Source organism: Apis mellifera, linkage group LG14 (assembly GCF_003254395.2).
Source record: "Apis mellifera strain DH4 linkage group LG14, Amel_HAv3.1, whole genome shotgun sequence".
Classification (NCBI taxonomy): Eukaryota; Metazoa; Arthropoda; class Insecta; order Hymenoptera; family Apidae; genus Apis; species Apis mellifera.
Window position 1 is genome coordinate 6477738 of NC_037651.1, and position 26489 is coordinate 6504226.

General features: G+C 29.2%; 1 protein-coding gene across 4 annotated transcripts; it reads left to right on the forward strand.

Annotated features, from left to right (window-relative positions):
- Positions 1 to 24845, forward strand: LOC409752. 4 transcript variants are annotated; one of them, XM_016912463.2, is made up of 17 exons: positions 22 to 157; positions 17365 to 17472; positions 18061 to 18282; positions 18483 to 18787; positions 19585 to 19656; positions 20466 to 20689; positions 20780 to 20877; positions 20993 to 21304; positions 21377 to 21763; positions 21856 to 22094; positions 22155 to 22435; positions 22542 to 22698; positions 22778 to 22980; positions 23064 to 23212; positions 23333 to 23644; positions 23715 to 24124; positions 24241 to 24802. In XM_016912463.2, exons 3-17 carry the CDS (start codon positions 18166 to 18168, stop codon positions 24800 to 24802), a joined length of 3828 nt encoding a protein of 1275 aa, XP_016767952.1. In that variant the 5' UTR covers positions 22 to 157; positions 17365 to 17472; positions 18061 to 18165. The 4 variants fall into 4 exon arrangements, with proteins under 4 accessions (XP_006565027.1, XP_006565028.1, XP_016767952.1 ...); XM_016912468.2 differs by having other exon boundaries at positions 23 to 157; positions 17428 to 17472; XM_006564964.3 differs by lacking the exon at positions 17365 to 17472 and having other exon boundaries at positions 1 to 157; positions 24241 to 24845.
- The last annotated feature ends 1644 nt before the right edge of the window (positions 24846 to 26489 follow it).

The following is a 26489-nucleotide window of genomic DNA, read 5'->3' on the forward strand; positions in this document are numbered from 1 at the left end:
GGAAGATGGCAATGTAACAGCACGAGCTGCATTTCGCCGCGGCCAGTTCGATAAAAATCAGTCGTTCGTAGGGGCTGTTTTGGCGTGGTGTCAGTGCTGTGATTTCTGTTACAAGTTCATATAAAATTTGGTGATAAATTATAAGTGATTAGTTTTGGTAAGTAAATTTTAATTTTATTCAAAATTTAATTTATTTGTTCAACATTGCTGCATCCCTTGGCATTATGGATTTTTCTTCATTCAAACAAATCAGCTGTGGAACCATGCATATTCTATCCCTATAATGACCTAGAAAAGATTTGGCGGGTATCGTAAAATTTATAGATTTTATTTTTTACAAATTCTATCTCGTGACAAACATCAAAAATGATTTCTAAATAAAGGTTAGAATACATCGTTTGACGTGATATTCATGCAGAGAGTGAAAGAGCAAAGCAACGGTTCGATTCTGCAGTCGTTAGGCAAACCACTTTAGAAAAATTTTTTCGAGTTTCGAGACTGCCACTGATCTATCAATTCATTAACAAACTCATTTAAAATGGTGATCATCTAATAAGTTTTCAATATTTTAAAGTATTTTTCGTTCATAAAAATTTGTATATTAATACATCACAATATAATAATCATTTAAATCAATTTTACATTTAAATATCTTTTATCCATAATTTTAAAATACAACTCATTTAAAAAAATTATTTAAATTAATAATAAATTAATTTTATATTTACAATATTTTGAAAAAGTAAAGGATTAAAAAATTATAAAAAACTATTATTCATAATGCCGTATAATTTATCATGCAATTTCATACTTATTTTGGGTGGGGTGAATTCACGAATTGAATCAATCATTAGTAATAAATTAACAATTGTCTCCATATGTTTTGTTTATGCATAATTAAAGTTAATTATTTAATAAAATTAAACTGGTGGTATTTTTTTTCTTTGAAAATATCTTTCGAACATGAGATTTATTTGACAGTTATGCTTCTTGGATATAATGAAGGTTACTTAATGTAGCATATTAATTATTCTCTGCAAGTTTTGATTATTAATTTAGATGTATCTAACGGTTCCATTATTCTTTGTAATTATTTATTCATTTTTTAATTCTTTCACTTTCAGTGAATAATTTTATAATATAAATTATTTTCACATTAGAAATCAAGATTAATATTTAATATTATTTTTCTTTTATTAGTTTTTCTTTTATTATTTCATTCTTTCAAAATATTTCGGAATTTTAATAATTTCGCAATTTTATAATTATTTTTAATATAAAAATTTATTTAGTAAATTATATATAGGGACGCCGAATATGAGATGATAACCATTAATCATGCGAATTGTAGAATGTCCCAATGCTTTTTGTGATTGGTCCGATTAAATTAACATTTAAATTAATATTAGCATTTAAATTAACCGCGTAAAAAGGATGGCGCGGCAGGATTATTAATTTTTTTTTTTTTTTTTTTTTTTGCTGTCAATTATTAGTGTGTTTGCAGGTTATGAGATCAAGGACAAGCAAGATAGAAACATCGATCAGAAGCTACATAACATAAGATGGTTAAAGTTTTATCAATCTTTCTGTCTGAAAAAAGGGCGTTGTCTTTCTGAATTTTTTTTTATAACTTACTTTCAACATTTTTTTTTGCTCGAAAAAGAAAAAACTTTTGATTCTTTATCATATTCAAAATAATAATATGTACGTATTCATCATATACATATATATACCTATATAGATAGATTGCGTGCGTGTGTGCGTGTGAAATACTGTTTAATCGATCTCATGTTGTGCCAACGTTATCACGTAAAAACGAAATGGTGTCGTCGAGAAACAAGATAGAAACAAAAAATATATAATATGTAAAAGAATTATTATTCACTTTTGAATAATAATTTGTTTTTCTATTATTTTAAATGAAATATTTCAAGAATGATGAAATGATGAAATCCTTTCAATTTGAAAATTTTTTTTAATTAATATATTTGAAAAACATCTCTATATTATCTAATTTTTTGTTTCTTGATATTCATAAGTCAAGTTTCTTATATTTTTCTCGATTATGTCATATTATGATACCTCGTATTCTTCTTTTTTATGCGTTACATATCGATAGAAGTATTGAAAGATATTGAAGATACACGATAGGAGATTTTTCATCTAGGAGAATTCTTCTGTATACAAAGCTCATTAAGATAGAAATTTTTTGATCGACCAACATTTTCTTAATTAATGAATCATCAAATACATTTAAAAAAATTCGCGTTAATTCAGAAATTATTAGGAAAATTTAATTCAGATATTCATGTTACTTTTATAATTACCTGCGGCTAGCATTGAAAACTTAGTAAATTATTATTATTATTAATTATTTAAAAGATTAATAGTAAATGATTAAAATAAAAAATGTTATAATTAAAAAAACACAGTCACAAACTAGAAATTATGAATTTAATATCAATTTTCAAAAGATTCATATTTAGAATTAATTTTACTTATTTATTGTGTTCTTAATATTTTCTAAATGCGAATATACAAGCAAAATCATCAATTTTGCATTAAAATCTAATGTAGGTATCAAATCGTCGTGGACTTAGAAAATTTATTATCAACAAGGATAAATTGAATTGGGAAACTTGGGTTTATTACTAACAACGAATCAGAAACTCATAAGATTTATCGTTGACGCACGATCTGATCTTCCATGTTATGAATTAAATTTCCCGCTTATGGAGAAATATGTAAAATCGTAAAAATATTTTTATCTCGTCTCTTCTATACAAGTTTGATTAGTGAATCGAAAATGTGTTGATGAATTATTTTTCAATTTTGATTGAAAATAACGTTTAAAACGAATAAATAGAGAAAGTAAATAAATTTATGAATATTTGTACAACCGTGGCGAAGATTGCACGAAGAACTGAATTGCGTGTTCAATGCATCCTGCTCTGCATCCTTCACGCGTCATGGCGATTCGTTTTTTCGCTCTCTGCGTCGTTGCATTCTTGTTGGATGATCCGTTAATTTACCATGTGTGCGCGTCGACAGAACACACGTGTGAACTTCAGAACGATTCATTTCCGACATTGCCTCCTGGAGTTTCAGACTTTTCTCGACTTTACAATTAATTTTAGCAAATTGTCTTTGGATATAGCCACCGTTATACGTGCTTACACTTAATCTTTCATTCTTGCCATTTAAGATACAGTAATAATACATAATAACTATTACACTGATAATTATTTTTACTCCAGTTCTAGATATTATTAATAGTACAGTATTCCATTTTAGAATATGTTTTAATATTGCTATTAATGTTTTAATATCATTATTTTAATAAGTTTTAATAAAACTAATGTCTTTTTATCAGTAGTAATGTTATTTCTAATTTATTAATTCTTTTGTCATTAATTATCAACATTTCTTTTAATTACCTAGATCTGTTTAATCTTTATGATCTTTATGATACAAAACTTATTTTTTATTCAATTTTTTCATCATTAAGCAAACAAGAATTCCAAATTATTCCGCGATTTCACTTTTCCTTATTTTTCCACCTGTGCGATTCAGGTCAGCCATGTTTCATCCCTTGAAAATGGACTTAAAAAGTTTGCGAAAGAAACACAGAAGAAAAAATGATAGGGGTTCGCGATAAATGTTTCGAATCTAGGTCGAAGTCGCATATTGTCGCCAAGATGGTTCAGTGATTCCATTACGCAATTTTTACTCAAGACACTAGCAGAAAATTCTAAGAATGATTTATTTAAAAACGTTGTCTCGAACTGGGTCGTTGGTCTTCGTCGGAGGAAAATGAAATCTCTAGACGATTTAAAACAGATTTATAACTAGAAGTTTACATTTTTTTTCTCTCTCTCTCTCTCTCTTTTTCAAGTTAAACTAATCGGATTACTCGGGGTATTCCACTGTCTTCCGGGTTTCTATTCACTTCCATTCCACTTCTTAGTTATTAACGATGAGTTATGCTACTTGAACGAATATCTTTCTATTTTCTTATTCGTGTCGCTCAATTTTAAAAGTTAAATTCGAGGAAATAAAGTTTGGTAATTATTCTTCGTTATCTATGATTCTATGAATAGAAGCTTTCATTATTTGTAATGGTAATTTTTTTCCGATTAAATCCTTCATTCTTCTCGATTTTTTTTAATGGATATCCACTTCGCCCTGGGAAAATTTCCTCGCAAAGACCCAGGAACCCTGAAACGCGGATAGCGACTGTGCCAGGATGGAAAAACCGATATTTCCTCCTGCTTTTTTCCCTTCTCCGCGCCGGTCTCAACGGGATCGTCGATTGTCCCGGGAGCAAAAGCGACCACGTGGTCGATCCCGAAAAAAAAGGAAAAAAAGAAAGAAGGCAAGTCAGAGAACTCGTGAAACGAAAGAGCTTTGCAGTCGTCGTGAATGCTTTCACTTCATAATTGATCCATTCGTTTCTGGTTGCGTCGATTTCTCCTATCTGCTGGCGAAGAAACTCTTTTAAATTTTGCAAGGAAAAGTTGTGAAGAAATTTTTTTTTTAATTTTTATTAGTATCGAAGATTTTTGGGTTTAGTGCAAGGACTCGTTCAAATCAATAGTCAAATCGTTTTAGCAAAATTTGATTTTCATTTTTAAAGTTGGCGAGATGACGATTTATTTTATTTTTTTCGAGGAATTTATTTCTCGTTTCTTTTATACGAGGTTTATATTGGGATAAAATTTCTGGGATAAAAGAATCGATAAGTCGAGATACGAAAACCTTTTCTTGTCGGCTTTTATCGATATCCAGACAATATAAATTTATCGTGCAACTTCCAGATCTGTTTTTTATAATGGAATAGTAATATTTCTGCTAGGAAAATCAATATTATCAATATATATATCAAACAATTGTGATTTGTTTAATTTATAGTTTCGTTTTTTTCTATATATATATATATTTTTTCATTGATTTCATTTTACTTTTTTCCTTTTTTTTAATTACTGCGATGCTTATGGAACGCTAGAATTTCATTATTCATCTTCGAATGCACGAATTTTCAATAGAATTTTACATCACGATACGAAACAATTGCAATCTCCTCTTCTCATCTTCTCATCTTTTTATATCCAACCCCTTTTGTAACTTTTGCGAATAGATAAAAAATAATTGGTATAGCAATCAAAATATAGGATAAAATGCAAGGTATATTGAATTTTTTGGCACGATGATAGAAAAATAAAAGGAAATAAAACGAGAAATTAATTGTCCATTCGAGTTTTTTAATATGAAAAAAGTTAAATCATTTTTTAAAATAGGGACTTCATTCCAATTCGAAGTTGATCTGTGAATAGTCGCTATTAAAATTTAGTCAATGAAATGAAGCTATTGACTTTTGAATCTCGTTTAATAATATATATTTAAATCGTTTAACATATTTTATGTCAAAGATTCTTTATTTTAAAGCAATTTTCAAGACCATTTGTAAATTATTTGGTAATTGTTTCTTAATAGGATAGGAATTTTTATTTTATTTTTCATTTTTGCTATAACGGAATAGTAAAATGCAATCCTCTTATTTTACTACTTTACGACTTTTTCTATGTTCTATGATTTCGTCATAGTGAAATTATTTGTTAAATTTCTGAGAAGAATCGTGGATTGGGATCCGACTGCGTAATGATAGTATAAATGGATGAAATACCGTCAGATTCGGATTAGATCACGCGATCGTAGCGTATTTCGTGGAAATAATAAAGGAATAATATTTTTTTGCTAAAAATTCGCAACGAAATGTCTATCGAGATAAGTATAAATGCCACGAAACGGTTATAAAATTTTTCTTAGAAAGATCTTTCTTGAAAAGGCAACTAGAGAAAGTCTATGAAAATCTATGAAAATAGCAAAATTTCCAAGAGTAAAAAAAAAAAAAAAAAAAAGAGAAAGAAGATTAACCAAAACTCAACTTCCATTATCCCAAAGTGCGCATTATTCCAAACATATCAAGAAAAAAAAATAATATATTAATATAAAATAACAACTTATTTCTAAGAAAATCCACTTCAAGTTTCTTACGACAAAATAAGAAAAAAAGGTACGTATTAAATAATAATAAAAAAAAAACCGAAGGTTCTTCGTTACCTATCGCAAGCAGCAAATATCATGGTAAGAAGAAGAAGAAAAAAAAAAGATATTAGCCAATCAGATCACCGATCGAATTCTACTGGCCTAACCAGTTGAACTCGTTGATGGACTCTTTTCCTTCCTTAAGCCAGATTAATCGAAAGTAGCCGGCGGTAGTTGGATACAAACGAGAAACTCGATATTAAGAAGAGAAGAAGCAAGAGGAAAGAGTTTCAGAGAACACCCTATAGAAACCTGAGACCAGTCGTCGCCCCAGTTGATTTCCTGAGCCCGTACAATCTAGCGTAATTCAAAAGTGGATGGCGACCCTCGCCATTCGAGGGTATATCATTCTCACCCTGGGGGTGACATTGTTACGCGGACCGGCATACGCGAGTCTCGAGAATTCAGAATGCACCCTAATATTTTACGCAGTCTCTTCTGGCTGCATCTGTGTTTATATACAGGGTGGTCCAAAATTATCGTAGATTATTAGTTAGAGAATAGTAAAGAACCGAAAAAATTACTTCGTTACTTTCGTATCTTTATTAGAAATTTCTTAAAAACTAACTCAGCTTTCTAAAAATCTCAATTTCTAATCCAATTACTAATCTTTGTTGTTAGAAATAATTTCCAGAAATAATTTCAAGGAATTATTTTCTTTTTTTTTTCAAAATCTCGGTAATCTTTTTCCCACGAATCTTTATTCAAAGATTATAAATTTTCCTCCGAGTTTGCAAAATCTCAAGCTCGATAACTACGTAACACAGTGTACGCGGTATACTTGAAGCGAAAGCTTTGCATCCCTAAAACAACTACGTTCGAAAATAGCAAAGCGTCCATAGGAATATAAGTAGAGGGGTGTGCAAATGTTGGTATCCACGTTGACGACACCATGGGAGTGGTGCAGGTGCACATATATCGCGGTAGATTGGATAATGGGCCCCTTAACAACGTAACGGAACGCGGTGTGTGCAGTGTTAACAGAACGATGTTAGAACGGGAAGAGTGGGAGGGAGAGAGGAAAGGTTGGATGATATGAAAGAAGAGGCGGTGTGTGTTAACGACATACGTGTTGAACGGCATTGAAAGAGCGGACTGGATTTAAGTGTCGTTTCCAACGGGCTGATCCTGTTTGGAACGAACCAAAAGACGCTGCTTGTCGAGACTCTTCTTTCTTCTTCGCGATAGTTTCAAATCACTGTTATAACATGGTACATATGTACCATGAAAGCCTGTTATTTAACTCCTCCGCGATGCAAATGAGCATTTAGCCAGAGGCTTCCTTAATTGGCTCTGTCTCGCGTGGGAGAGATGGGTAACAAGCATAAACTGTGGTGTAAAAATAGTTATATTGACATGTTTCTTAGTAATTGTTTTCTTTTTTCTTTTTTTTTTTTCTGGCACCAATATTATCTTTTTCAATTTATAAAGGGAATGAAATAGGATATCTTTCGACGTCATATCTTTAAAAATAATCACTAGATGTATTTTCCTCTAAATTATTTCTCTAATAAATATTCGAATTCGCATAATTTCATAATTCATTTAAAAATCTCATTTCTTTCCCATAACAAAGAAAGAAAATCGTACTCTATTTTTCATTTTTTTTTTTCTTCCTAACTTTCGTATTCCAACAACCCCTCTCTCCCGTCGCAAGATCGCAACAAACGAAGCTACAGTCAGGAAAAAAAAAAGAAAAAAAAGAAGGGTATGCTCGTGAAACGTATACGAATTTAAATGAACCCGATCCTTCCGCGTTCCGGTGGATCGTTTCAAATTAAGCGACCGTTTCCGCGGAAAGCCCCGTTATCGTGTTACAAACACGAGAAATCCACTGACCAGGAAATACATAAGTGGATGCGATAGTAGTAGTCGTGCATCATCGAATTTGAATAAACTCGATCCTTCTTCCGTGTATTTATGCTAGCCGCATCGCCTTCGCGATTTGTATGCGAAGCCGTCAATACCGGCCGTATAAATGCTACTTCCATCTACGTACATGTACAGGGTGTGAATATATTCGTGGCCCACCTGAATCGATGATTCTTAACATTAGGTTAAAAATTAGTACAAAAATTTATCAAATTATATAAGGGATTTAAATTGGATGGAAACGGGACGAAGATTAGGGCAAAATTTATGTGCGTCCCGCTTCGTTCAACGCAATTGTTTTTCGCTTAAGTAAAGCCTCGATCAATATTTTGCATGTATCAAGTTTTGAATTAACTCTTCGTGATATTAACATCCTGTATACTCATATATGATCTATGTGATACGTGAAATCGTGGAATCGTTCAATCGATTCTTTTATTATTCGGTTTTTATCTATTTGAATGATGTAGAAGGATATAAAATTTCAATTAGATTCGCATGATGTGTGCACGATACAAAGTGTTCCATTGTTATAATGATATTAGTATTTTTTTTTTTATATATAATTATTGGAATCTTTTGTATTGCTTTTGTATTATCTGGTATATTTTGTTTCATTTTTAAATTTCTTTTTATTCTTATAATTTTTTTTTTATTATTAATAGTTTCTTCTTTGAAAAATTAAATTTATTGCCGAAATTTTCTTTTAACTTTTAACTTATCGAAATGTGAACATTTCAGAAAATTTCAATTCCATCATGAAGTGCATCTCAAAAGGAAACATTCGTAGGATGATAAATTATTTTCCACCAAGTGATACTTCCATTGTAGTCTTTAAAACAATTTTAGAAAATGTGTTTCTGCCTTGAGTAAATACCAAAGGTCTTAGCAAAATAGAGAATTTCGATAAAGATAACAATTGAATTTTAAGAAAAATATAAAAATATTATCATTTTATTAATATTTTTTTGTTTTAGTTCCAAAGAGTTTTTCTCTTTCTCAAAAATTAAAAGTATTTACTTACTTACATACTTATTAAAAAATGTCATCAAACAATTACCTTCCTCGAACCAATTATAAATCTTTGTAATGTATATATAACGTAGAAAGAAGAAACATTATTTCCTTTTTTTTTATATAATAAAAGATATATCTATTTCCCGGCGGAGAATCCTCTTTTCTTTTTATTCGATACGGCGGCTGGCTTTCGCCACCCCCAGGGATACATTCGAGGGTCGATACGACGGAATCGAGTTTAGGCACGCATACTCAAACACGTTCTAGCACTTGCTCGAGAAAAAAGCGCGTGAACAGGTTTTGCAGGAAATTTTTTTGATGGACCTCGAAACAATTTTTTTCGAGATATCCTGTCGCCCGGAATAGAAGTGGTTATCCTTCGTTTTAATATTCGCTCAATTTTCAACGAGGCTGATTGATTCTATTTTGGTGTCCAATATAAATATGATCTTTATATGAATGAAAAATTTTAAAGAATCTAACGTTAATCATAATTGAATCTTTAATTGGTAATTTCAATCATTTTTTCTTTTATATTCATATTTTAATATGAATACAAAAACTATCATGAAATAATTTTGTCAAATATTTTTCTAATGATTTTTCAACACTCTTTTCTTGAATTTTTGTTTTGTAATTATTGTATCTTATTGCTAAATTTTGTAATGGAAAATTAATTGCGATTCGATCATGCGTTATGCATTATTATCGTCAACACGTGTTCCACTCTGTGGATATGGTAAACCACAGAAAAAAAAAACAAATTGGCTAAAGAATCTACGTTCCGAGGTCGTTCATTTTTCTTTCAGTATCCAGATATCTTTCCACGAGTCGGTCTCCCGTTCTCCTTGGACGTTGAATTACGTCATCTTTGACAGAGGAATGAATTGAACGATTTAAATCTTCTAATGGGACGCCATTTATTCCATTATGAAAAGTATCGGTCGAAAAGTTCGTAACATTTTTGACAGTCCATTTAAAGTTTTCAATTTTCATCTACTTTCTTATCTATTAAAATTTTCTCTCAAGATTTTTTTCTTTCTTGTTTTAATTTGATTCGATTAAAGATCAATTTAACATTCAGATCGCCTAATTTTATGTCGTTTATTTGTCACAAAAATTGGACAAGAAAATAATATTGAACAGAATTAATATTTAAGAATATTAACTATATTAAGAATGCTCGACAAAAGTTATGATATTTCTAAAATATTGCATACAAATTTCTCTTTAGATTGTACAATTTCACGAGATATTCGATATCTATTCGAGACTTTGTAAAAATATCCACCAACAGCCCCAAATTATTATCAAACTATTCTTACATTCTCATTATTATCCCCTCTCATTACTCCCATCACTCCAACAATTACCCAAGCTTCATACCTTCCGGAAATCACCGATCTCTTCACAATCGTTTCGATCTCAACTTCGGTTTCCATTTCAAGCCCATAATGCACCGATAAGTCGTTCCTCATGCTTTTTAATAAGTCTGATAACAAGCCGCTGCCGAGCCACCACTCTCCACGATTGCAAATTGAATAGAGACTCGCTAAAACTGATCGATCCCGTGTTCCCTCTCTCCTCTCCCATCTATCGGCGCAATCTAAATTGTTGAAAAAAAAAAAAAAAAAAGGAGAAGAAAAAAAGAAAAGAGAGAAAGAGAGAGAAAAAAAAAGAAGAAGAATCGCCGAGTTTGGGCCATTGTTGCGTGTTTCGCCGTTATTAAAAACCCTCCTCGGGATATTCGAAATACGTATCCGGGTTGTAGGCCTTGTTCCTTTGCCGAAGTCGAGTATAATCGGCGTCGATAACGAGCACAGTGCTCCAGATAGAACGGAATCGTTATTGGAAATATCCAGTCTTCCGCCGTTGGATATCCTCTCGAGTGTGACCCGTATTTGCGGAAGACGATCTTTTGCACGATCTTCTCTTCCGGATCTTAACTCTTTAATCCGCGGAAGATGTATGTTTTGTTTTGTCCGATTCTTTTTTTTTTTTTTTAATCGAATGAAAAATTGATATTACATTTAAATAAATTTGAATAATATATGTGATATGAATTTTCATGAAATTTTTTTAAATTTTAACATCTCATTTTTCATCGAACAGTTTGTAAACTTTTTTTAAATTCTTTTTTAATTAAAAATTATTAAATTAAAATTCTAAAGGAAATGTAACGAGGAAAGGAAAAAAATATGATGAAGTTTTTTAGCGCAAAGAAAACCGTGGTTTCCAACATTGTTTGAATTAATTGTAAAAAAAGGAAACGATGAGACTAAGGGATGAAGAGGTTTCACGACAAACGAACTCGGTGGATCTATGGTAGCGTAGTCAGCTTCTAGAAAATCGTTCTCCTTTCTCATAACCGACCTACATTTGCGAAACAACCGTCTCTTCTCGGCCCAAATTTCTCGTTGGTCCTCCAGTTTCCCTTTGATTCCGTGCATCGTCGAAAATATTTTCCTCCGTGACTGAGTGAAAAATTTCCCTGTAGCAAGATAGAAATTCTATGCTACATTTTTGAAATAAAAAATTTCACGGATTAATTTTTACTATCGCAAAAATAAAAATAAAAATACTCGAAATTCATCGAAATTTGAAAATTCTATATTAACAGAATATTTCATAATATTCATCAATTTTAAAATATAATATTCTCTCTATAGTTTTATAATATTTCGAATATATATTCAATAGCGAAATTTAGAAATTTAACAAATACCGAATATTCAATGTTTGGTATTTCCTTAAATTATTGAATTAATATTCACAATTAAAATTCACCAAGTGTTCAATATTCATCAAATATCCATCATCGGCACATTCGAAGACTTTAAAACGATTCATCGGATAATACGAAAGCATTCATCGAATATTAAACGCGTGGAACTGGTTTAAAAGCCATGCACGTTGGATGCACGGTGAAATGAGACGACCGAAGGAACCCACAATGGATCTCGCACAAGATGCATACATCCCTTTATGTATCGTACACCGCGTACAATGTATACGGGCCGCGTATGTATACTTTGCTGCGTGGATTTTCTGATACATGGGCAACGTGTTCTCGCGTATTACGCCACGGTTCGTGTAATTTTACGCGGCGTAACCGTTCGTCTCTGATTTAATAGAAAACAAAAGAACAGGGATTCCTGTCCGCTACGAAGACGAAAAATCCTGGAGAAACCATGTATATGCACTAGGAATTATTTTATCTTCCTCAATGCTCTCTGAACGAATCGATTGATTTTTTTTTATGCACTTTTGGGAAATATTAATTTTTATTCGAATAAAAAATACATATTTATCCAATTATTTTTATAATAATATTTTGAAACAAAATTTGTAAACAATATACATAAATATTATAATTGATAATTAATATATTTAAATGTTTCATCTAGATTACACTGAAATTTTTGTTATTTTCTTTTTTTTTGTGGCATCCTTGTTTAGAAAAAATAAATCGAATCTAATTTGAAATTGTTAAAAAACATATAAAAATTTCTAACTTATTTAAGAGTGAAGGTAATAATTACACAGAGCAAGTGTACTTTCAAGTATAATTAATTTCGAAAATTATTTTCACCGAGATGATTGATTATAATAACTTTCTCAAATCGCACGTCTCATTGTCTCTGTTGCAAATATATGAATCGGTTCCATTCATCCCATTTGCATTTTTACTGGCCGATTACATGCAAGTTGCATACTCGAATGCAAAACCACATCTTGATTAGCAATTGTATCATCAGTATTAAAATACTGAATTTTTATGCAAGCCAATTAGAGAAGATTATTTCTACTGGAAGATTTAATAGATTAAATTAATATGCTTTTTCTATGTAAATTTAAAATCTTACAATGTAATTTTTATCACATTTTCCATACTAATCTTCTCATACTTTTCAAAGAACATTGAGAAATTTTTTCTCATATAAATAAATTTTTCTTCTCTCTCTCTCTCTCTCTCTCTCTCTCTCTCTCTCTCTCTCTCTCTCTCTCTCTCTCTCTCTCTCTCTCTCTCTCTCTCTCTCTCTCTCTCTCTCTCTCTCTCTCATGAGAAAAAGAAAATGTACTTTCATTTATATTATATTTTTTATCTGACTTTATTCTGGGAAAATAATTCAGCTATTCGATTCAGCTAAATTTAAAAATCTTTTCAAAAGATAATCCAAAAATTATTAATTTTAATTTTCTAAAAATACTTACCACGTTCCATTCTTTGCTCCAGTTACCCCAAAGCAAAGTTTTCCCTTCAAGTATCCGTGATATACACGCGAAAATCAAGTGGCCCGGAAATAGTTCTCGCCATAGCACGAGAGAAGCCAATTACAAACCTGAATGAACACGAAGAATATTCGTTTATTGTATCAATTTTCCGTCGATTTGATCTGTTAACTCTTCTTTTCGAAAATCGTCGTAAGTGATATTGTTGGGTTCTCCTTGTCTTATAAAGTATACAGTTTATAAAATATACGCAAGAATCAAAATTGAGTATTAACAATAAGTTCGATCGTTTATTGGAAGGGAATGGTGACCTTCACGGATATTCCAAAGGGGTTTATAATTAAAACATTAAACATTTATTGAAGCCAGGGCCGTGTGCACTACGTATGTTTTTTAGTATTCTTCATCAATATCAAAATATTTTTCTTTGATTCAGGAATTCTCTAAAGAATTGTATAAGAACCTTCAGAATAAAACTTAAAAGCATCAAAGTATCACATTTTATTTATTATATTTGTATACGTAATATTCTGATCTTTTAATAGAGATTGAGCAAAGAAAAATAAATACATTAATTACTTATCAATTATCTTCTAATTTATCAATTATTCTTCTAACATTAGGGAGATTAAAGCATCTGCAACGATTAATACTCATCTTTAATTTCAAATTAAAAAAAGACCACTTGATTACTAAAAACAAATTGCATAACAATGACAATTATAATTTGCTCCAGATATAGTAAGAGTTGTAAATAATTAATGATGAAATTTGTATCGTGTAGCCCTTGTGAATAACCAGGTGCTATTCCACATTAAGTAGCACTCAAGATGTCAAGATGAAAAATAAGATGAATGCGAACTTTTCAAAAGTAGTTTGAATACAATTTCTACAATTGGCAAAGGACCTCAGGTTACTAACTATGCTACCAACTATCTTTTGGCTGAACATTTGGCAAAGTATCGAGGATTACATCTAAACTGGTCACTAGTAGTTCACGCTAAAATTATTTCTTATAACTATTATGTGAAACTATCCATTGTGAAAATTTCTAAAAATTCTTTATTATTTTTGTAGAAAAATTTCAATATATTCAAAATCCAAACCAAAGAAAATTCTAGTAATGAAGTAAAGGAAGATTTAAGGAGAAGTGTGATGTAAATGTACAATATATAAATAAAAAATAATAAAAAAAAAGAAAAAGAAAAAATAAATATCTAAAAAAAAAAGTGAATTGCAGCAGTGAAAGAAACAAATAAACCATACCAAATAACATCAAGAAAAAAAGATTTTGAAAATGAAAATAATGTTATATGCATGATAGAGATTAATAAGAAGAAAATGTTAATACAGTAAAGCATTAGAGATTCAATAGATACAAAAAGTATCAGCACTAAGGGGATAATGAGATGTTATATTTTATCACTGAGATTATCTAAAATTTCACATGTATTAAATTCTTGATCGATTTCTTTGTTGCAAAGACTGATATATATTTAAAGAAGGTTGTTATTCATCGATAATTAAATATCTAAGATTTATCGGGATCGATGATTGAAATAATCATGGCTTCCTCCTTAGTAATTTCGCAAAGGCTCTCGCATGCTGCTAAAGCTGTACAGTTGAGGAACATGTAACGTATTAGAGATATAAGACTGGAATAGCAGCGCTGTTTTAAGGTTACGAGAGCTTGCGAGCTTCAAAGTGGGTCAAAAGCCAGCGTGCCAGTACACTCGCCAACCTACTTGGAACGCATTCGAGCGGAGTCGCAAATATTCTTTCGCATCGTCTCCTCGCGACGGGGAACATCAACACAACAACAGTTTTTAAATCTAAATCTTGAACGTGAAGTTGAAAAAGTTTTGATTGATAAAGGCTATCGGTGATTGATAAGGAAAAATAAAAAAAAAATTATATTTCAGAAAATATTCTCATCAAGACCATTCATTTTTGCGCTTCTCTCCTTTTTTGCATTGGATTTGTCAAAGATACTTGAAATCGATACGTCTACCATAGAGAAGGAAGATTGAACGAGGGAAAGAAATAGAAATCTACTACTCTTGTGCATGCTTTATTATTCCTCTTTCTGTATTTTATCTGTATTTATATTGTTCATATTGACTGTCTGCTCGCAAAGCATTAGACAGGAATTTTAAATCTTGATATGAAGAGAGATTTTCTTGCTCTGTTTTCTTCGTCTATTGAAAATCCGGAAATAAATAGGAATACAAAGCGGAACGTCGATTACTTGAACCGTGAATTTGGAGTATTTGGATAATTAAGAATAATTAACAATAAATGTGACACAGAATTTTTTCTCATTTTTCTCTTCTTTTTTTTTAAAAATAGAAATATGCTTATATTGTATATAATGTAATAAAATTGTAATTAATTATATATTTAATTACATATCAATTTTTACAATTAATACTTTCTCATTTACACTTGTCACTTATTACATTAATTTTAAAATAGATCAGTATTGAGAAATGTAAAAATATTTTCACCATTAATAATAAGCAGTTTAGTTGTGATATTATCATTTATGATAAATAATTAATTAATTTTCTAGTTTACACAAATATTCTTTCATTTTACATTAATTTTTAATTTTAATCATCAGCATTAAAAAAGATATTAAAATTAATAATATCAAACGTTTTCTAACTGGATTCTTAAGTGTGAAGATTTTTAGAAATAATAATTTTTTATAATTGTAATATCTCATTTATTTATTCCTTAATTTTTGTGTCTCTTCCCGCGATTATTTCCTGGCAATAAAAACACTATCTGAATAGCAATATTGTATCATTTTCTCGTTAATTGTACTAATTAACCGTTCTCCGTGTCGACTATATAATTATTTTATTCAACTTCATCATCAAAGTCTATAATCTGTATCATTAACAGAGAATTGCGATTAATGTAATTATAAAATCGCTACTAAAATTGAATATAAGAAACAGGAATCCACTTATAATAAATGAAATTTTCTTTTAGAAACTCCTTTAAAAAAATAGCAATATATTTTGATGCAAATAATAACAAAACTTTTCAATTCAAAAAAATTTATCTCAATTTTTTTTTCTACTGCATAACATCATACAATTTTGAAATTTCTTTCTTTTCTCTTCTGTTCAGGTATATGAAAAATCAATTAAACATGTATTTTATCAGATAAAGTAATAACTATTAATTATAATATTTTTTAACAATCTTCTCATTTACATTTTCATCTTCATGATCAAATTCTCTCAAAACTATACAATTTGTTATATTTCTATTAAATATTTTGTGTTTTAAAAATAGAAAAATATAATTAAAATAATTATAGAAGGTGAAAGATTTTTTTTTTTTTTATAAGTAAAATTCATCCAATTAACAATTTTATATATTCTTTATACTTTCTTTACATTAATCATTTAATCAGAATTTAAGGTTGAAACACGATAAATAATTCAAAATGATATCGTCGTGTCTGCTCGATATACGATTCAAGTGAAAAGATACAATAAATCATTTTAAAACGACAGGAAGCAGTGGGGTCCGGATTATTTCCAGTAGATGAGATATGGTTGTGTCCCAGTGGGAAACGTGAGACGATATTGGTATTCTGCCAGGCTAGAACAATGTATGGTCTCTCTCTTAAGGATAGAAAAAAGCCAAATGCCAGTCTCTTCTTGGCACGAAAGAATGATGCTCCATGATAATTACAACCTGTAAATACAGCTTATTTATCATGCATGCGACACATGGTCGGATTAAATGTTGACTGAAATATTGAAAGGAAGCGCATTTCCATAAAAGTGATGAAGAAAATCTATTGATTTGTAAATACTAATCTATTGGACTGAAAAAAAAAAAAAAAATTAAACTGTCATTAAACATATTAAAATGTTGTTAAGTAAATGATAATTAAATTGCGGAAATTTGCATAAATTGTGCATTTATAGGATATTTAAATATGCAAAAATGTACAGAATGCACACGATATACAAAAAAAAAAAAAAAAAAACATAAAATATCCAATGCAAAATACTTATATATAATATTTCAATGAAACAAATTTTTATTTCACTTCTATTTACGAATTGTCCGCGCTCTATATTAAAGTAGATTTTATTTGATATCAACCAGAGACAGGCAAGAACTGGAATGCTTAGAATGTTAATCGTTTAATGGGATATAATCGGTTAATAGGAGTCTGCATTCAACCGAAGACTCCCATATACGCTGGATGATCACGTACGTATCCTCCCTTTGTATTCCTTCGTTCATTTTTTTTATTTCAACGGTGAAAATCATTTTGGAGAAGATTTATTAACATTAATTAAATTGAAAGAATATATATAGGAAACAAAATGTTAAGTTAAAAAGAATAATTATGTGAAAGAATTGTAGATTAGGAAGATTTAAAAAAAAAAAATGGACTGTTCGATCTCTATGTATAATATAATTAAAAAATTAAGAAAGTCTAGTTCTGAATTACAAAAATAATAAAAAAAAAAAGATAAAATATAAATTAAAATATTAATATTAAAAGTTAGAAATTGATTCTCTGTTTATAATGAGAAAACAAACATTAGAATAATTATGTGAAAGAATTGTAGATTAGGAAGATTTAAAAAAAAAAAAAATGGACTGTTCGATCTCTATGTATAATATAATTAAAAAATTAAGAAAGTCTATTTCTGAATTACAAAAATAATAAAAAAAAAAGATAAGAAAATATAAATTAAAATATTAAAAGCTAGAAATTGATTCTCTGCTTATAATGAGAAAACAAACATTAGAACAAATCAATAATTATAATAATTGGTATTAATTGTGCAGGACGTGGAATGATAAATGGTTGCTACCAGCAGCATGGTGTATGAGGAGATAGTCGGTATACGGGGCAGCTGACCCCAGCCGCCGCGCACGCTTTTCACGCGCGAAATGCCCCACAATTTAAATTCTGCTTCCGTCAACTCCGCCAATACGGGATCGAATCATCAGGCCTACATTCAACAACTTTATCACCGACAAAATGGAGATGGACTTCTTCAACCCGAAGTAATATCCGATATTATTATTTCTATTCATCTCTTTATACATAAAACGATGCATTGTTAACTGGCTATGAGCGTGGACCGTGTTCAATTAATTATCAGAGATTTATTTATCTTCTTCAATGAGTATATGGATATCTTATGAAGTTATATAATAATAAGTTTAATGAAATAAATAATTATAAGAAATAATTAAATTTGCAGAAAGAGCCGGTGGAGTTCGACACGTCGCATTTGCGCGGTGCACCGGCCGAAGTCGAGGCACTGGTGCATAATATCAAAGAAGTTGCACAACAGTTCCTTTACCATTGGAGAACATTCCCAATTATCCTTCCACCACCATTGTCTACGTGCACAGAAGGTGAAGACACATTGGCGAGAAAGAAACATCATTTGAAAGACCTCTTTGTTGCACCTAGTTTCGACGAATTGGATTCAGTAGCTGTAGATTGCAAGGGTGAGCCTAGAAGGTTGACCAAGAAACAACTAGAAAGCATTAGCAAACGAGGGTAGGTTTTTTTCTATTGTTATTAAACATTTATCTAAATATTTATCTTCATTTTGGTAGATAGCAGTAGTATCAGAATCTTGAACGTTTTTAATCTTGTAGTTGCAATATTTATCGAAGAAGTATAAAGTTGCAAAATTTATATAAGATAATAATGTAATGCCAAAGCATGTACGAAAAATTTTTTAATGGAAAATATTGATTTAAAAAATCGAATAATAATTTGAAAACAAATTTTCTAAAATTTTTAACGAATTTTATTGCAGCGCAAGATTTAATAATGTTTATTTTTATTTTTAAAATTGAATATGCTTTAAAATACAATGTTGTAGCGATTATAACTCGTAGAATTAAATATTAGCAATTTCTTTGTGCACAGTATATAAAAAATCGCGAGTATTTACTAACAGATAATTGTTTTAAGGCTTGAATAAAGCTCTTATGCAAATGCTAGTTTTTTTTTAGAATATAAGAAATATATGATATAAGATAGATAATTTTAGAAAATATGTTGTTTGTAAAAGTTTAGAATCGTCGTATGTGTGCGTAATATGTATGTAATTTATTGATTAAATTTCGAAAATAAAAAAGAATTTTTATTCTTCAATTTGCTTAATTTATCAAAATACAAAATCGATATAATCATATTATTTTATTAATTCAAAAAAATGTATATACAATTATTTTAATAAAATAAAAATAATGATATAAACTAAATTCCAAAGGTGTCTCGTTTTCAAAAGTAGAATCAAATCACTATTCTTTTATTACTAATATTTTCTAACAATTTTTGTAAAGCTTTCAGAAGGAGAAGTACGGAAAACCGAAGAAGCTGAATGCCACTCAATTGGAGAGCATTCGAAGATGCGGGTATGTCACACACCAGTGTCACACAATATGTTGACCAAAATGATCAAAAAGTTACAGTGACTTTGACAAAAATTTGAAGATAAAAATCACTTAATATTTCGTAATCATTTTTTTTTTTTTTTTTTTTTTTTTTTTAATAAAAGATTTGTCTTTAAAAATCCAATCTTAAATGACATCATAAAACCCTTAAAACATGGTTAGAAGTTTACTTTAAAAAAACTAGCAACTCGTTAATCAATTAATTCCCATCGAATAATAATTAAATAAACAATACTAGATATTGTCCATTATAAAATCTACAAAAAAAATTTATATCTGGTCTATGAAGAGATTTTATAAAGACAACACAGCGTGTAACAATAATATTTAAGCAATCACAGCATGAAATTAATTTTAAATGTTAAAAATATAATAATATATGGTGTAGATTATATTATTTAATTTTTATAGTGTATAAATTATAGCTTGTATTATAACATAATTTTTATCAATAGCTCTAGCTCCATAGATAAGAATAGAAAAAATAAGATTTTTTATATTGATTATTTACTAATAAGTGAATTAATAGATTTCACATAATTTTAGATAGAATTGTAAAATAATTGGATTAAAAATTAATTTCATTGGAATAACTCTGTGTATTTTCCAGAATATTTTTTATTTGTTTTTTATATACATGTATATATTAAATGTATTTTTTTATTTATAATATAAACATAACATTCTGTTTTTGGATTTTTTCAATGTATTCTTTTTTCTTTTCATTCTAAAACCGATTACATATATTCATATATGTTTTTAATTTTCAGAGAATTCGAAGTAGATTCGATTAATTTCGCTGGACAAACACATCGATGGAGATTGAGCGGACTTCTTCAGCGTGGACGGGACAGAAGACGAGATGCATTACTTCGAGATCTCGCTTTGGCAACTAGATTTCTTGTAGTTACAGCAAAAGCTAGATTAATCTCCCATTGTTTCAGTGTGTCGCAATCTCTGAAAGCATTAATAACGGGATTATTACGGCTTCTTGGTAGATATTTATTTAAAAAGTTATTTGTAAGAATTCATATTACAACAATATTATTCAACTGTAATTTAACTTTATTATATATTGTTTTAGATATAATAATTGGTGTGCCATCTCTTCAAGCACATAATTTAGATGCCAAAATTAGAGAGGAGCGATGTCGATACTTGGTTGCCGAATTAGTGTGCAGGGTAAATTATTAATTATTAATTATTAATTATTAAAATTATTAACTTCAAGATTGGAAAAGCAAACAAATTTTTTATATTCAAAAAATACTTTAAGAAATTTTATTATAAATTACAGCCCGAATACGAAGATTCTCTAGAACTTTTATGTGGTTTCGTACGAAAACAACTTCGACGTGCGACAATGGAAAAATTCGAAGTAGAAAGAGAATTATCGCAACTATTGCCTATCCCGGTACCTTTCGTATTTGGGACTCCTGCCGGAGCAGTGGTTGATCTTAGATTATTTAGCAGAGACATTATCAAAAAAGCTTTACCGATTTTAGTTGCTATTTTGGAGAGAGAGACACGAGGCTGGTTTCTTCATTTCAGAGAAAGACTGATATCTGAATTGAGAGCGCGGAAAAAACCAGATGAAGAGATTGAAAGAGTATGTTTCATTTGCGAAATTATTTTAAATATATAAAATGTATTTTTCTTCTTACTAATCATAATCATTTAGGAAGTCAATGAAGCTGTTATGCGAGAATATTTACAACGAGTATTCTCTAACATTTTGTCGCATCCAGACATACTCGATCTTGGTAATGGAATTGCTCAGCTATTGGTTCAACAAGCACAATCGGTTGTATTGATGCACCGAGCCGTAAAAACTGTACAATGTAAACTGGTACAAACTAAAGAAGCATTGAAATATCATATAGAAAATGAACATCCAGTTCTGTCACGAATAGAACCGTGGATGCGCGATAGAATGAGAGAAGTCGAAGAAAAATTCATCGAAGAATGTGAATGGAGTGCTCACGAAGAAGCTCTCACATTGTGCACTCATCAAAATTTGCAGCAAACAGTTTATTTTCTTAATCGTGATTTAACTTTTATGAAAGAGGTATTTAGACTCATTCTTATTAATACTTTTTATTTTTATATATGAATACATATTATATATTAAAAAATATTTTATGAATATATTTCTCTTAGCGAGAACCAGTTTTACTAAAAGAATTGCGCAAAGTTAAAACACCCACGAGAAGTTTTCAATGGCCAACTCAGATATGGTTTCCAAAAAATTGGATCATCAGACGTAATTTTCAAGGCCAGTCTGAAATTATACCAACAGTACTAAGTAATACTCCAACATCTATTACTACACCTCGTGCAGATCCAAGTCAGCCTGTCTTCTTAGTGGAAAGAGAGATTGTACACACAACAACAACAAGGTAATTCTTCTCTAATGTTAAATTTTGTGCAAAACTGATCCTATGAACTTGTATGAACAGATGGCCCATGTGGCGTTGGATTAATTACGTAGCTAGAACGTGGTGTTGGACATGGAATGCAATGTTTCTACTAGGCGTAGCAGTACCATGGTGTAGTCCAGTTTCCATACGAGCTTTACTACTCGTACAACCTTTTACTCCCGATCTAGAATTGAGTCAATTGAATGGAACATTGTTTCCCAGAAAATCATCTCAAATGCCTACTCTTTGTTCTCGATTGATAGCACTTTGGAGACATATTAGCAAAAGTCGGACACATTTTGAAACGGAACCGGATACTGGTAAATTAAATATATATATTTCATTAAATATTATATTAAATATATATATATATATATTTTATCATATTCATAATCTCAGATTAATAGTCTTATTTTTTTATGATAGGATTTATTGGAAAAGGAATGACAAGGCATTTAAATAGATTATGGAATTATGGCATGAAAGGTCTTTTAGGAACACTTATTATATTATTTGTTTTTCCTGTCGTTTGTATAGTTACAAGTTTAGGATCACTTTTTATTGCACTTACTGCAATTTTATGGTTTGTTTTTTATATTTATATTATATTATATATCTAATATTAAGAAATATTAATTACTTCTTTTTTTTTTTTATTTTAGGATGCCTTTAATCACTTTAACGTTACATGCATTCATGGCGCTTATAATGGATTTAGATAGTCCAGAGCCAAGTAGAAATCGATATTTGGTGATTATGGAAGCATTAGTTTGGAATATTGGAATACAAGGCTGTTTGCAACCAATTGCTGCATTAATTGTTGCTCTTATTTTATGTCCTATCATTTCTTTTGTGATACTTACAGGTATAATAACATTTTCTTGATATATTATGTAATTAATTTGACTTCTATTTGACGTCTATTTAAAATATGTTATTAACAAATAGTTGCTGTGATACGTTATTGGATTAGAGTGGTTTGGGACACGATTATGTTTCATTTAGTAATAAAAAATAGAGGTCGTATACCTGCCAGTGATAGTTTTGTGGTTAAAAGAATAGCTGGACCAGGGTTAACTTCTGATTATTATTATCAAGTAAGTATCTCAAAATATTTAAATTAAATTAAAATTAAATATTAAACTTATAGTCTTATTATTGCAAAAATATTTGTTTAAATAGCTATTATATTAAATTATTATAATTATTATTTACAGATTAGACCTGAACAAGCATTAGCTGCATTCGAAGCAAAATTAGAATTAGATGAATTATTAGCCTTTCAACAAGAAACAGAACGATTAATTACACAACCACAGAGAGATTTTACTCAATTTGTAGAAGCCTGTTTTGGCCCGTTTGCTGCTAGTCTTGCTAAAACAAAAGATCCATACAAATCACTGGAAAAGGAAGCCAAAGATCTAATTGCCGTATTACATGAAAAATTAGATAGACGTAGAAAAAATTTGCAAACTGGTCTTGGAATGGTTGTAAGAAGTAAAATAAAACTTACCACTTTCGATTTAAAAGTAATTATTAAAATATCTTTCATTTCTAAAATTTTTTTATAATTTTACAAATTTATAATTTTATTTTTAGGTAGTAATACAACAAGGAGCATTGATGCTAGAACGTCTTTATCCCAGTCATGTATTTGCGAGATTGTCTGGGAACGAAGAAGATTTTTGGGAAAATAAAGGCTTAAGTATTGGTGATTGGGCTGGTTTAGCTGGGCTTATGTATGCAGACATTTTCAGTTTAAATTTTCTTCAACCTCTCGACGATGCAGATACAAAATTTAGATTAGAAGCTCATCCAGGTGTCGATTTATCGCGTTATACAGATATAGTTCATAGTACTGAAATTGGTGGTACCAATGGGCCAGATTTACTTGGCGCCGTATATGCACCACGTGGAAATATACAAGTTTACAGTCCTTATCTAGAAGTTTCTGCTTTCAATCCACGAGCTAAACAGACTAGTAACAGCAGAAAATCTGATAAACGATGGTAAAAGACATTCTAAATTTTTGTTTTAAAAATATTAAAATAAAATTTATTTAGAAAACAAAATATAAAAATCAATATGTAAAATACAATTGAGATTTTTTTTTTTATGTTTTTAGTGATACCGGAGGACTTTTAACATCAACAAAAATCAGAAGACGCACAACATCTACAAATGGTACAACAGAAACACGTTGGCAACCATGGAAACGGCAAATTCGTCCTTATAGTGCAGAAAAATTACTCATTCCACTTCCGATTCCGCATCCAGCTCATATAGCTGTTACTATTCATAATCGTGATTCTGAAAATCCGATTCCGCTCGATTCGGAACTTTGTCAGAACATATTGAAAGCAATTGAAGAATCACCTGGTGAAATGTCAACTGAATATGTTAGTCGTTATAGAGGGGCTGCAGATTCTAGTTTCGATTCAGTAGCTTCACATTCTTCAGTTTCTATTGAAACTGGTTTAGATAAAGATAACGAAACACAGGAAACGACAAACACTGAAAAAGAAGGTGAAACTTATCATTGGACATTATCAAATTGGGATGGTGGTATGACGAGAAGAAGAAATAATTCTGGATCTATAAAAGTTGATCTAGCATCTCCAGAAGACGTTACTCTGGATACAGATACCACCAGAGTGATGTTCAGTACATATGGAACAACTGTTTAAACTGAATTTACTGTTATATCAGGTAAATATATTATATATAATAGGTGCAAGTAGAAACATATAAGTGTAACTATGCAGAAATTTAGATTTAGATCTTTTATTTATTTAATTTTTTAAAATCTGCATTTATTCGTTTGATTTTTATTACAAAGAAATACATTAAGTCAAATCCTTTTACATAAAAAAAAATTATATTTTAAATTAACTTTATTTAAAAAATACAAAATAGAAATCAAATTATATTAAATTCAATTGCACTTCAGAATTTAATTTAAGAGATAAGACTAGAAAATATGTTTTTTCTTTTATAATTCAACATCATTTTAAAACACAACACAAATGTGTATAAAAATATATAAAAATTTCAAAAATATTATAAATATTGTGCCTATTATAGCACATTATCAAAATCATTTTATCTTAATATTTCATGGAACAAATGTAGGCAAAATAATATTAAATATTGGAAATAAATGTTTTACAGAATTTACATTAATATATATATTATGTATAATAAAAATACCAATATTATTTTCATTGCAATAGAATATCATTTTCTGTGCTTAACTATATGTTATAAATCTATCTTCTGAATTGGTTTTTGATTAATTTAATTAATCAGTAATTATTAAAGATATTCATTTTTATTAAAACTTAAATGATAAGTATAGAATGCTCATCTGCGAAGTCTGGGATGTCATTACAAATTCATAACTTTTATGTATACAGATTATATATACAGAGTCAAATAATTAAAGTTAGAATGGCCAGCGCCGTTAAAAAAAAAGCCTCTTTAAATCTATGTTAAAAAAGTTATACAATATTCTTATTGATATATTGTATATAGATAGTTAATTGTATAAATAAACTTGTTAATATAATAATAATAATTCAAATACATTTTCTTCTTGTTCAAACTAAAGGCCATTCAAAGAAATACATAAAAGTTTGCTCTTTTTTGATATTTATATAATTCATGTGAAATAATATTATAGAATTATTTCGTTATAAAGTATTTATAAAATTTCAAGCTGCCAGTATATTGGATAATCTGACAGTAAAACTGTTCAAACTAGTTATGATTAGTTTTTTTTTCCTAAATATATTAGCACAATTTAAAAAATTTTATAATTTTTAATCGAAATTATTTATATTTTATAAATTAAATATACATTAAATTGTACACATATATTTGTTTAATTTTGCACATATTTGTTTAATGATGTATTTATTTTAAATGAATCTTTTTATGATTAAACTTTTTTAAGTGTTATTTTTAATTATATTTTTTCTTTTTGTTATATATATATATATTTATTAATTGATTTTACTATATCTTTGAAAGTAATATAGTATTTGTATTCAACTATAATAATCATACAGTATAGAATATATAAATTCTTGTCTTCTATTGTATTGAGAATATTGAGGCATATTATGAGAATAAGAATTTTCGATAATAAGGAAGGAACGTATTATATACAATCTTTAATATTTGAACATATTAATTAAAAAAAATTTTAATAAAAGTTTCAAATCGCACAATATAAAATGTATTGATGATGATAACAGTGCAGTACACTATAAAAGTTATTCATATTTAGATTATAACATCTTAAAATTGTCTCAATGCAATTGAATAAAAGAAATGCAAAATTTTAAATATTTCATTTTAATAATATTTAAA

What these genes read in the sequence shown, in the direction of transcription:
- LOC409752 (XM_006564964.3), top strand. Translation starts at nt 18,166, where the DNA reads ATGCCCCACAATTTAAATTCTGCTTCCGTCAACTCCGCCAATACGGGA. An exon ending in GAAAGCATTAGCAAACGAGG is followed by an intron (nt 18,788 to 19,584) that starts GTAGGTTTTTTT and finishes ATTTTTGTAAAG; the next exon opens with CTTTCAGAAGGAGAAGTACG. An exon ending in TTCTTTTGTGATACTTACAG is followed by an intron (nt 22,981 to 23,063) that starts GTATAATAACAT and finishes ATTAACAAATAG; the next exon opens with TTGCTGTGATACGTTATTGG.